Source organism: Vitis vinifera, chromosome 16, assembly GCF_030704535.1.
Source record: "Vitis vinifera cultivar Pinot Noir 40024 chromosome 16, ASM3070453v1".
NCBI lineage: Eukaryota > Viridiplantae > Streptophyta > Magnoliopsida > Vitales > Vitaceae > Vitis > Vitis vinifera.
In genome coordinates, this window is record NC_081820.1 from 25868388 (window position 1) to 25881569 (window position 13182).

At 32.3% G+C, this 13182-nt stretch overlaps 2 protein-coding genes across 4 annotated transcripts; one reads left to right on the top strand and one right to left on the bottom strand.

Moving 5' to 3' along the window:
• Positions 1-458: 458 nt before the first annotated feature.
• LOC100252944 (rust resistance kinase Lr10-like) lies at positions 459-4427 on the bottom strand. Of its 2 annotated transcripts, XM_010648468.2 has the most exons (7): positions 3606-4427; positions 3459-3494; positions 3325-3357; positions 3087-3128; positions 2820-2852; positions 2307-2336; positions 459-1755 (listed from the first exon to the last, which is right to left on the bottom strand). In XM_010648468.2, the coding sequence occupies exons 1-7, from the start codon at positions 4327-4329 to the stop codon at positions 632-634; spliced, it is 2022 nt and encodes a 673-aa protein (XP_010646770.2). In that variant the 5' UTR covers positions 4330-4427; the 3' UTR covers positions 459-631. The 2 variants fall into 2 exon arrangements, with proteins under 2 accessions (XP_010646770.2, XP_059599318.1); XM_059743335.1 differs by lacking the exon at positions 2820-2852.
• Positions 4428-5124: 697 nt separating this feature from the next.
• LOC104878313 (rust resistance kinase Lr10-like) lies at positions 5125-8391 on the top strand. Of its 2 annotated transcripts, XM_059743338.1 has the most exons (3): positions 5125-5888; positions 7074-7100; positions 7212-8391. In XM_059743338.1, the coding sequence occupies exons 1-3, from the start codon at positions 5216-5218 to the stop codon at positions 8318-8320; spliced, it is 1809 nt and encodes a 602-aa protein (XP_059599321.1). In that variant the 5' UTR covers positions 5125-5215; the 3' UTR covers positions 8321-8391. The 2 variants fall into 2 exon arrangements, with proteins under 2 accessions (XP_059599321.1, XP_059599322.1); XM_059743339.1 differs by lacking the exon at positions 7074-7100.
• Positions 8392-13182: the final 4791 nt, after the last annotated feature.

Genomic DNA, 13182 nt, shown 5'->3' on the forward strand with positions numbered 1-13182 from the left:
TTCCTTCTTTGTTAATTCTTTCTCTATTAAAATGCAACTTTTGATTTGAGAGCCTGATTTAAAGTGTGAAGGGTAAGATCAAAGTCCTAATTAAATTTCAACAAGGAGTAGAAATCTATGAATGGAGAAATCAAAGTGTCCACTAATTTGAAGAACCATATATGGAATGGTGCAATCCAATGTCCAAGAATGTAATTGTAACCTTTAGAGGGCCCAAGGACACTTCTCTAACGAAAACTATATGGAATTACTTACAAAAGAAATGTTGTAATTGGCACTATTGTTCCTTGAAAGCCCAGATTACTACTAGCAACAAGTTATAACAAAATAACTTACTTGAACATCTACAACCCTAATAATTATTTTTGTAGAATACTTGAAAAAAAAAATAGAACTTCAAAGGAAATGGAGGATTTTCTTTGATAATTTTACGGGCAAGCAAGAACACTATTCAAACATCTAAAAATGATATTTTATTACTTGTACATAACCTTTCTTACAAGGAACCAAACTATTGTTTGAAGTAGAAACTTTATTTTATTACGTACACTGATCTCATAGAAACCTTACACATAAGACACAATCACACATTATTATTGGATTACAAAATAAGCAACTAGATGGAGTAGGACTACCTTCCATTTAAGCTGATTGTACCCATGGAATTGGATGATGAAATTGGTACCTCTACCATGGATTGCTCATGATTCTCGATAGACCATAGAGTTGGCTTAGGAGGCATTTTCAATAGTTCAATCTCTCCTTCAAGCATCTCCAATGTTTTGCTCATTGAAGGACGATCCACAGGCTTCATTTGTACACACCATAGTGCAACTATCACCATTTTCCTTACATAATTTTTTTCATCCTCAGTGGCATCTCCCATTTCCATGTCCTCTCCTTGATCATATCTATCATAAATCCAAGATGGGAAATATATTTGACTTGAATGCTCTGCAAATGCATTCACATTCTTCCTTTTTCCCACCATTTCCAATAACAACATTCCAAAACTATAAACATCAGCCTTAAATGATACACCTCCAATGTTTTTGTAGAACAATTCAGGAGCAATGTAGCCCAAGGTTCCTCTAGCAGCAGTGACTGATACAATACTTTCATCTGTTGAGTATAATTTTGCAAGACCGAAATCTGAAACTTTTGGTGTGAAGTCTTCATCGAGAAGAATGTTGTGTGGCTTGATATCAAAATGAAGAATTTGCATATCACACCCTTGATGTAAGTATTCGATCCCACGTCCTACTCCAAGTGCAATCTTGTATAATCTTTCCCAACTCAAAGGAATGTTGTTTTCTTGATCAAGAAAAACAAACTTATCAAGAGATCCATTGGGCATGTAGTCATATATAAGGGCCCATTTTGATCTTTGTATGCAAAATCCAACAAGTCTCACCACATTAACATGATGAATTCTTCCAATTGTAGCAACTTCATTGATAAAATCTTGCCCATTAGCCTTTGACATAACCAACATTTTTACAGCTACAATGCGGCCACTTCGTAGTTTTCCTTTGTACACAGAGCCAAAACCTCCTTGACCCAATTTATGCTTAAAATTATAAGTCATCTTCTTTATGTCTGAATATGTGTATTTGATTGGTCGAAGATTTTGGTAGTTATGTAGGAATTCTTCAATATCATCATCTAATGATAAGTGTCTCCGTCGAAACTTGTAAATTAAATAGGCAAAGAGGCACAAAATACCAATCACAGCCCGTCCGATGATGATCATGACTACATATAAATCACATGTTAAAGATATGAAAAACGTCAGAGGAAGATTTATAATCATCTAACCACATTCAATCATCAAATGCAACAAATAAAATTAGTTTTGAAAAGGTCATTTCACCTATATCTTAGGTTTTGGATTTCCACTCAAACATGGTCATGTGACTCTTTTTCTTTTGGGTGACAGCATGATATACATAAAGGATGGAATAATCAATTGAGAAAATTTGTTTTGTTGTACAAAATTAAGGAATGAAATTAGATGCCAAATTCCAACTCTATTCTTCAATTTCCTTGTACTCTAACAAATCTGGGAATAATTTGAAATCAAATACATCACAAATTTTTTTAAAAATAATAATAATTTTATTTGAAAGAAAATTTCTGAATTTCACAAATTGGAATTTCAATTTATGATTCATTTTGTACAACCAAATGCATTGCCAAACTTGATTGTCGGCTTTTATCTTGAATGAAAGGATTCCAAAAGTGCCAGGCAAAAAGAGGTATAAGACGTGTGCAATTATAGACTTATTGAGATCTGGAAGCCTTACCCATGAGTTGAAATATCAAGATTGCCCCAGCTGCAAATATGAGAGGAACAAAAATTATTAAGTTCAAGAAAAGAAAGATTCATACATATGATAGATTTAAAATGAGCAGGAAACAAATAGAAGAGAAATATTATTACTGCTATTGGTTTTGATTAAAAATTAGGAAGAGATGGATAGGATAGAAGAGAAAGGGTAATATTAATAATAATAATCATCATCATAGTTATTATTAGTTAAGTGGACGAAAAATCCAATCATTTATTATACTATTGATTAATTTAAATGTCTTATAATATTTTTAAAATTTTTAGAAATTTATTATATATATTTAAATTAAAAATAAAATTAAGCACATACCACATACTGACTATTGTGGGATTGAATGTGTAATTTATAATAACAGTTCTTTATTTTATTCATTTATCGTGAACTCCAAAAATAAATTATCATTTCATTTTATCATCAAATTAATAATTTTTTATTATTATTATAAAGAACTTCTCAAAGCCTTACCAATTATGTCTCCATACGAAAGATATCCAAAGTCTGCAGGTTGAAATTCAGTAAATATGGTCAATGGTAAAAGTAGAAGAAGCTTTTGCATTTTGCTCTATGTGACTGCCAACTAGACAATGATATTAAGCAGCCCACAGGTACCATGTTGAAATTAATGGAATGAAAAAAAAAAAAAAAAAAAATCTCAAAATAAATTATCATTTCATTTTATCATCAAATTAATAATTTATTATTATTATTATAAAGAACTTCTCAAAGCCTTACCAAGTAAAGTTGTTACGCCTCCATCCGAAAGATATCCGAAGTCTGCAGGTTGAAATTCAGTAAATATGGTCAATGGTAAAAGTAGAAGAAGCTTTTGCATTTTGCTCTATGTGACTGCCAACTAGACAATGATATTAAGCAGCCCACAGGTACCATGTTGAAATTAATGGAATGAAAAAAAAAAAAAAAAAAAAATCTCTATCTTTCTTCTACAACAAATGGAACTAATAAGCCTTACATTCGATAAAACGGTCCACACCTAATATAGATCCTGTTAACAGAAAAACAACATAAATTGAATTTAACATGAGAAAGATAATAGAAGTAAAAATGAACATGAAAGATAATAAAAGTAAACTCCCAAAGTCTCACTGATATAGAGAGAGAACCATTTCAGAAAGTTCCGAGCTGCAAGATCAAACCAATTAAGCAAATATTATTAGTTATAAAATGTTGAAGGGACTTATGCTTGCAAGCAAAATAAATGCATGAATGGATAAAAATAAACATTGCTCATACGTTTGGTGCACTGTACGGTATAATTGCTATAATCCAGCAAGCAGTTTAGCCCTTTCACCTCGCATTCGCTTTTGCAGCGGCCAAAAAATGAAAGATCAAGCCCCAGAAGCAGCACTTCTTGCAAATCTGACATTGAAAGATTGCCGTGCTTCAAGAATCGAGTAGCAATAGTCCTGAGGATGGTGCATGAATACTTAATCTCTCCCACCTCCATGTATAAATCTCCGACTAGTGCATAAACATATGCTTGTGAGGAAGATGAAGTCACATTGCTTCTGTTGCAAGGAGTGATAGGAATATAGTTGCCATCACTTATTGGCTGCTCGCAGTTCATCAAAACCGTTGTATTGGTCACTTCCTCCCAATTTGTATCATATGAACCCAAGCTGTAATATGACAAGGAATACAGAGGAGTTGAGAGACAGTTGCCGTTTTCGACCCCAGGATCCACTACCCGAATGGTATAGTGATCGTAGTTGATATCAGCAACATAGAATTTCCCATGGTCCAGGTTTACCATAGTACGATTGTTTTCGCAGACCAATTCATAATCAGGATAACCACACCCAGATGGATCACCTTTCAATCGGAAAGGGTTGCTGATGTTTTGAATCTCTCCACAAGAAGAGGGTTTGCAAGTCTGGTTTCCATTAACAGCACAAATTGCAAGCAAGAAAGTGTGGAAGAGCGCTAACGCCACAAGTTTTGCTTCTCTAAACATCATAACATTTGAGAGAGATACGGAGTTGGAACTCTTCAGTTTTATGTTTAATTTAAGAGAGAGATATCAAATTATCCCCCAACAGGCTTGCGGTCCCAATTTTCCTGCAAGGTGAAAGAGTGTGAAATGAGCCTTATTGACTGTTATAGTCAACTACTTTGATTTTTCTCTGTGTGGATAACTTCACATTGAAGAAACGCATACCCACCCTCTGTTCATGATCAGGTTCAATCATTAGAGGCTTCTGAATTAGCATAATGAAAATGAAAATCAAGAATCACTATATTTGAAATTAATTTTTTTTTTTTTATAAAAAAGGATCTTACTACTGAATTAGCAACTTTCCTCGACATGGCCATAATGTATACCAAATTAACCTTGTACAAATAATGAATTATGTACGGTATCATGCTAAGTTACCATTTTTCCAATAATTTAAACTTCTATATGTTTTATATAGTTTTTTATTATTTGTATATTAAGTTTTATTTCTTCTAATCAAATGCCTACTTTAACTCAAAATTTGATTTTTAAAAAACATACAAAATAAATTAAGGAGGATGGTCCATTTAGATTTAAATTATAATAAATGAAGTATTATTAAATTTTAGAGTAGGTAATGTGACTTACATATGTATAAATTAAATGGAATACTTACATTTTGAAAGAGACAAAATAAACATATACATGTGATACAGGGTGAAAGGACATTGTTATAAAGTGAAAATCTATTAGTAAAATGTACCACCGCAGTAATCCTCCTTCCTACAATTCTTCTCTATAAATTTTCAGGCTAATCTCCTCGCGATATTTGTATCTCCCTTTCCTCTTTCTTTCCTATCCCAGAGATTTCTGTCCTTGGCAAAAATCACAAATTCCTTCCATAAAAATGGATCGATATCTCTGTTTGTTTTTGTTCTTGTTTCTGACCTTGTTTGTGGAGATGAGAGGGGGCCGAGATGAGTGCATGACATCGAATGGTTGTGGCGACCAGGGTCCACTCATCCGGTTCCCTTTCAGTCTAAAACACCAGCCACACCACTGTGGATATCCGGGATTTGAGTTATCTTGCTCTGAGAATAATAAGACCATGCTAGACCTGCCAGTTTCGGTAAAGCTCTTGGTGAAGAAAATAGCTTACAAATCCCGGGAAATCATTGTCCAGGACCCGGATAATTGCCTTGCGAGACAGCTTCGAAACCTCAATTTAGCTGCCTCCCCCTTCCTCTTCAAATTTGAACGGGACTTCACCTTGTTCAATTGTTCCTCAGACAAAACAGAATCATCTCGTTTTCAGTCCATCCCTTGCCTTTCTATCCCTGGTAACCCAGTTTATGCTGTTTATTCCAACGGACTTGTCCAATATACGGATCTATCCTCTTGCCGCAGGCTTTACAACGCTTCAGCTCCAGGTAATCGAGATTATGGGGATTTTATGTTCAATGGAAGTGCATTTTCTTTGAAGTGGTCGAAATCAATATGTGGAAGCTGCCCAGAAGGAGGAAAAATATGCAGACTGAAGAAGAGTAATAGCAGGGAACCAGAAACTGAATGTATTAAAGGTAAAGAGACTGCATCTTAATTCCCCATTCATCTTCTATTCATCTTCTTTTCATCTTTCATGCTCACCTCATATCCTCTACTATGATTTAATATACAAATGCTCCATTTTGGAATTAAAAAAAAACCATTGTAAAGGATATGAGCTGATAAATTCTGCTGATTGAATTTGCGTTTTATTGGGATTTTGAAAATCTGAAAAAAAAAAAAAAAAAAAAAGAAGAAGAAGAAAGGAGAATAATTTGATTACAAGGGATAAAATAATCTCTAAATCTGAAAAAATAATTTAAAATAATTAGTGAAAATAATTTTTTACATTTTAAAACTCCTGTTAGATGAATTTTTGGTTAAAGTAATATATTGTTTTTCTTGCATTTCACCTCAAAACATCGAGCTAAACTAATGGATCCAAACTAAGGCCTTTTCTTTTCTTTCTTTGAATTTTTAGCGCTCAATAAAATTAAGGGAAATTATTGAACAAAGAGTTAAATGTTTATTTGGATTTAGTTTTTTGAAAAATTAAAGAAATAAAAGAAAAATGTTAAAAGTTCTTTTATAATGGATTCTTTCCTACCTACTTACAATTAATATTTTTCTTTATTTTCTTCTTATTTTTCCAAGGACGTGAACCTAAAAATACAAAGTAATACAATTGATATTCATTTTCTAGTTTTAATGGTTATCCACATAGATGACTTTTCCCTTATACCTAACATGAGAAGTTCGATGTTAATGGTCAATCGAATCGCCAAGTGTCATCGTACCTACCAATTGGATCACTGTATATAATGGTATAGAATAAGGATAGAGATTTCTTCACATTCCTTTTACATAGAGTTTCATTTTTATTTTTATTTTTATTTTTGTCATAAAATTGGATGAATTTGTGTTTAGGGAGTCATGAAGACAATACGGTATTATGAAACATAAAACTATGATACATAATAGGGATTAGAAGGGTATGTTTTAATTTCCACTACAAGTTAGGATAGAGTAAGTAGCAGAATTGGTATTGCCTCAAAAATGAACCATAGAATACAAGAAAGGGACCCAAAAAGATAAGGTTGAAGCCTAGAATAAAATTAATTAGATTAAAATCATATTACATGAACATGTAATTTAGCATGTTTTTATTAATTCCAAGAGCATAACAAGCTAATTACTTTTTTTTTCTTAATTTTTTATAGGTGTATCGAAGAAATTAATTGTGACAGGTAATATTCTATTTATACATATTTTATTATAGAGATAAAGATTCTTAATTTGGTTATTTTACCTATTTATTTAAATAAAAAGTTTAAGTTTTCTTCTTTTTATTTATGCAGGTGCAATCTTTGGTTTCTTTCTTCCCATGTTAGTAATTGTTGTGGCTTATCGAGTCTATAGCTCAAATAAAGTAGAAAGAGATAATAGAGTAAAGGTTAAAAAGTTTCTAGAAGACTATGAAGCTCTCAAGCCCTCAAGATACTCCTATGCTGATATTAAAAGGATTACGAGTCAATTCAAAGATAAATTAGGGGAAGGAGGATATGGAACAGTGTACAAAGGAAAGCTTTCAGATGAAGTTTTTGTTGCAGTAAAAATCCTTAACAATTCTCAAGGAAATGGGGAAGAGTTCATTAATGAAGTAGCAACAATGGGTACAATCCACCATGTTAATATAGTTCGTTTAGTTGGATTTTGTGCTGATAGATTTAAACGAGCTCTAATTTATGAGTACTTACCAAATGAGTCATTGGAGAAGTTCATATTTTCAAAAGTTGTCAAGAACTATTCACTTAGTTGGAAGAAACTTCAAGAAATTGCTATAGGTATAGCAAAAGGAATTGAGTATCTTCATCAAGGTTGTGATCAAAGAATCCTTCATTTTGATATCAAACCTCATAATATTTTACTTGACCACAACTTTAATCCAAAGATTTCTGACTTTGGTTTAGCCAAATTGTGCTCCAAGGAACAAAGTGCAGTCTCTATGACAATTGTAAGGGGAACAATGGGCTATATCGCTCCAGAAGTGTTATCTAGGAATTTTGGGAATGTGTCTTATAAGTCAGATGTTTATAGTTTTGGAATGTTGTTACTTGAAATGGTTGGAGGAAGGAAGAACATTGATGTTAGTGTAGAGAGTACTAGCCAAGTATATTTCCCAGAATGGATTTATAATCATTTGGATATAGGGGAAGAATTGCATATTCGAATTGAAGAAGAAGGAGATGTTGAGATTGCAAAGAAATTAGCAATTGTGGGACTTTCATGTATTCAGTGGTGTCCAGTGGATCGTCCTTCCATGAAAATTGTGGTTCAAATGTTGGAAGGAGAAGGAGACAAGTTAACCATGCCTCCTAACCCTTTTGCTTCAACAGTTCCAACAAACTTGAGCAAGCCAGGTAGAGTTTTTCAACAAGAGTTGGCAATAATTTCAGAACTAGAGTAAAAATAATTGTCTATATGTTCAACTTATTATGAATGTATAGTTTAATAAAAATTCATATTGTAGTTGTTCAACATCATAGCATCTTTATTTATATTTCTGTTAATTGAACATATGATTGTATAAAATGATTATACCAGTGGCTCAATTGATGTTAGATTCCAGAAGTTCTTATTCCCATGTATGTATTTCTTGTGTATTAAATTTTAATGAATATGTCCAAGAATATTCTCGCAACCCAATTTATAGTTCAGCTACACACAACTCTATAGATCACCTTTCAATCAACTAAGAGTAACTAATGTTCATCACATTCAAGATAGAAAGTATTGCACGAAATAGTAATAGAATTAGATCTAGGAAACTTGGAAATAAGAGTCCCATCCACTACACCCATATAGAGTTTCTTTTGTTTTTTTTTTTTTTTTTTTTTTTCTTTTTTACCTTTACCACTTTTTTATTGGATTGAGAAGTAAGCCTAATTAGTTATGTAATGACTAAATTATACTGAATGGTGAAGGCTCGTTGGAGAACTTTGCATCGAATAAAATGGAGATCGATTTCGATGTGTTTACTTCTTGCATGAAACACTGGATTTGCTGCTAGCTAAGTAGCACTTTGGTTATGACACCATATCAATGGTGAAGATAGGGCAGGTATCCTAACAATAAAGGAGCTAGAGAGTCAGGTGAATGCTTGATCTTGAGGATTTATCAATACAAATTACCAATGGACCATATGTACTAGACCACGAAAAATATTAGATTGTGGGAGAAATGAGCCATATGATATGTGACCATGTAGTAATCGTTGAGAAAGGAAAAAAACATGGACTCAATAGATTATGTAATAATAATAATAGACTCAAACTCTCTCAATATATGGTACATATTGTTTAACCTAAACAACAAAAAGCCCAGTGGCTAAGGAGCTTGCAAATAAGCTTGTCTTAGCCGAGAGGTCTGAGGGTTCCTCCATGTGTTTAAGATTAACTGCATTTAGGCCAGAACATCAAATCAATGGAACAATCTACTCTGTTTCACTAGGCCAAGCCCAATGGTAGGTCCATAGGCAGAGCTTGGATCATGTGCTAGTCAGGCTGGGTTAGGCCTGATACAGACCTAATTTGATCATGGCAGCCCAATAAGATAATTATTTTCCTTGTTTTGTGTTTTTCTAATTTTTTTTGTTTGTAGTAATTAATTATATTATAAGCATAGCAATCATTGTAACTATTTTTGTTATTAAATTTTTTTGTTCCATTATTTCAGAATTTCTAATTTTATTTGATAAATTAATTCTTCTTTATCATCTATTAAATCTTTACTTAAACTTATTTTATTATAAGTTTATTTATTTATTTTTATTCCATTTTCTTCTTACAACTTTCGTGTCCTTATTTATGTTTCCATAAATATAACAATAATTTAAACAAAAATAATAATTACTTGGAGATATACCAAACAAAACATACACTTCTTCAATGAAAAAAGTGACACAAAATTAAAATATAAATTCTAAAGAATTAAGACTAAATTAAAACAAATTTAGAATTGTAGGATTTTAAAAAAAAAATATTTGATAAATTTTAGCTTTTTAAGCTATTAAAGTAAAATGAGGGTTTATCCCTTATTCTTTAATAATATATGAAAAATTATTTATATAATAATGAAAAAAACATTGGAACATTTTCTTAGTTCTTTTAAAAAATTTCTAGTTGAAAATTATTAAGGTAGTAATGAAAACTATAAATTATCATTCTTTCTTCTTCTTCTTATTCTTTACCCTACTGCAAAATTCTTTATCTCTATATCCAGTGAGTCAATTCTTTTGAAGGTTTTTCTTTGCATTTGAAGGACTTTAATTCTTTTACAATGAGCAATGTGGAATAGGCTAGATGAGGGAAGAGGTCATGACCTTCTCAACTCAGCTTCATCTTTATGGAAAAGTAGGTAGTGTATTTTCTAGAAAGGGAGAAGGAATTTTTTTTTTTTGCTTTTGTCTTGCTTAAGTGACCATAAAGGCCACCAAATTGAAAAATGAAGCACTACGTTTGATGATGCATGTAATGCCGCTAGTTTGCAGGGAAAGGATAGTAGGGAATTAAGCTAAATTTATCAAAAATTATATTCAAAGGTTAAATCCCGAATATCATGTCTTTATCTTCGTGTAGGAAAGGAAAAAAAAAAGTGTAAAATGAGTTTAAAATAACATATAAATATAATTTATTAATTTTAAATTTATTTTTTAATTTTTTTCTCTATTTTATTTTCATCGTATTCTCTCAAATTTTCTAAGAACTAAATATAGCTTTAGTTTTAGGAGTTTCTAACTTCAGTTTTTTATCCAAAAACCTCAAAAGAAATTGAGCACATGAAATAATGTTTTTCTTAAAAATTCCTCATATATACTAAGTGGTCATCATAAAAAATAAACTATGACTTGTAACTGAAGCATAAGCATTCCCAATCCCATCCTCCCCACAAAAAAAGAAACAATAACATTGTCCAATTGCTTCCTACTTTCTTACTTTTAGGGTCTGCCTTTCTTGAAAGGGCTCCGTTTGCAGATCAGATTTTTAGTTTTTAAAGACAGGGTCTCTAGAATTAATATGCAGTATTTGGTCCTTAAAGGCCCAGCAAACCCATGGGCTAGCTGGCAGGGTAGGGCTAGCTAGCTTGGGTTTGGGCTAGCCTAACACGTTTGAGGCCTACCATCATCAGAGCCCAATTTGGCCGAGGAGGCAACTTTATGGTCAACACAAACTATTTGGGCTAGAGCTTTTTGTTTATATGAATTGCTATTATTACTATGTTTATTTGTGCAATTAGAAATCATGTGCATGAGATTGATGAAGACTTGACCATTGTTGATATTGGAATATTAATTGAATTTATAGATAAAATAGAAATTTAATGTTGGGGATAATCACGTAGACCACTTGTTCATTCTTCTCTAGGTAGTTTCATATATTAAGGATTAAAATATCTGAAATTAGATAAATATTGGTTGTTGAAATCTATGTACAAAAATAAAAAGTATTTTTAGTAATTTTGTTTAATTTTAGATAAATTTTGATAATTAATGTTTTTATATTTACAAATGATATTTATATTAACTCAAGAAAAAAGAACAAAATACAATACCAATGGCTATGAATGTTTATTTCTTATTTTAAACTTAAAAATAATTAAAAAGACAACTTAACGCTACAACATTAAGTTATTGGAGAAATAGTCAATTTCAAAAAATAGCTTTCAAACAAGTTTTTCATTTTCTTGTTTTATAAAAAGAAAAATAGGGTAGTAGAGCATATGAATGGAATTTTCTCAGAAAAAGTTTCATGTATGTTGTCAAATGGTAAATTGAGCAAAAAAAAAAAAAAAAATTATAAATTCCCGCATCATTATGGCTGAGGGAGGACTGGATCGCTACTACAAAAGCTCATATAGCTGGGGAAGGAACGGGTTGCTGCTATAAAACCTCTTATAGCAATGTATGGCCCAATAGGCACAACCACATGGGCTGGGTTGCTGCTATAAAAGCTCTTATAGCAATATATGGCCCAATAGGCACAATCACATGGGCTTGTCCGCGATAGAGCCACGATATAAGCACTATCTCTTCGGCCCAATTTAGACTGCTGAACCCACTGAGAGCCATGTCTTTTATCGTTCACTCTTCTTAGCCACCATTAGAGACCATTGAACTCTTCTCCCAAAGCCATAATACCCATCCTCATCACTGTATATTTCTCCGATTAGATTCTTGTCGTCACTGACATCCTCATCACTGAGCGGGCTTAGATCAATGACCAACTCGCTCAACGACCAATTTCTTTAGCCACTTCATTGCCCACATCTTCCAGGTATTCTTTCGATTCCTTCCACGGCTTCACACTCTGTTATTCCTTTCTTTCTTTCTTTGATTTCAAATTGGGTGTCTTTTCATCACTTCTATTTCCTCCCATCTCTCTTTTTCTGGTTAGGGTTAGGGTTAGGGTTAGGGTTTGTGTTTGGATTCCCTGGTATATATTTACTAATTATTATGAGCATCAATCCCTCACCATACTTTCACATACCTCATCTCTGCACTCTTATTCTTCTTTCCATTTTCATGTGCATCGAAGCTTAGCTTGGAAGCAATGATTGCTCGTGTCCCTTCTCTTTTGTGTTTTTTTGTCTTCCGTGCAAAAGATGAAGTTGAAAATTGTAGTGATATGAAATTCAATGCAGTCTGCTATTATCATAGTGCCTTGTCTACACCTAATGAAATCAAAGGCTATGGAAGCTTTGGATGGAGCAAAGCTCTTCATTTTGCACCCTAATTAGGATGCTACACTTTGACTCATCTTAATCTTGTTTCCATTTTTTTTCATTTTATTTATCCATTTATTTATTTTTTATTTTGAATCCATCAAAGTAGTAACCCCCGTAGACTACTTTTTCTGCATGTAAACACTAGAAGTATTTTGTCAAAAATCTGAAAATTCAGATTTTGTCATGTCATTTAACCATATTTATCTCATGTATAATTGCTACTCAAGAGAAACATTTGATAGGTTTTGGGGTTTATGCAATTTTGAAGGAGGGAAAAGGCTTCCTAATTTACCTCCCTCAATTTTCATTTCTTAGGATTCAAGTGGTAATCTTAAATGGACTTCAACATCTGTTTTTCACCAACCATTCTTTTACTTCTATACAAATCTTGTTATCTCATGTATGGGACAAATGCAATTTTGTGATTTTCTAACTTCTTAAAAATCAGGAATTGACTTTTTAGGCTCATTTGTACATTTTAAATTCAGCTGATTGACATAAGCTTGATATTTGTTCTTTGAGTGGAAATTCTGATGCTTATAGGAG

Bases quoted from the DNA above. Each gene is read 5' to 3' on its own strand.
- LOC100252944 (XM_010648468.2), bottom strand. From the start codon at position 4,329: ATGATGTTTAGAGAAGCAAAACTTGTGGCGTTAGCGCTCTTCCACACT. The intron at 2,337-2,819 runs GTAAGGCTTTGA...TCATATTTGCAG, and splicing joins TTCGTATGGAGACATAATTG to CTGGGGCAATCTTGATATTT. The intron at 1,756-2,306 runs GTAAGGCTTCCA...ATTTATATGTAG, and splicing joins CTTGATATTTCAACTCATGG to TCATGATCATCATCGGACGG.
- LOC104878313 (XM_059743338.1), top strand. From the start codon at position 5,216: ATGGATCGATATCTCTGTTTGTTTTTGTTCTTGTTTCTGACCTTGTTT. The intron at 5,889-7,073 runs GTAAAGAGACTG...AATTTTTTATAG, and splicing joins AGAAACTGAATGTATTAAAG to GTGTATCGAAGAAATTAATT. The intron at 7,101-7,211 runs GTAATATTCTAT...TTATTTATGCAG, and splicing joins GAAGAAATTAATTGTGACAG to GTGCAATCTTTGGTTTCTTT.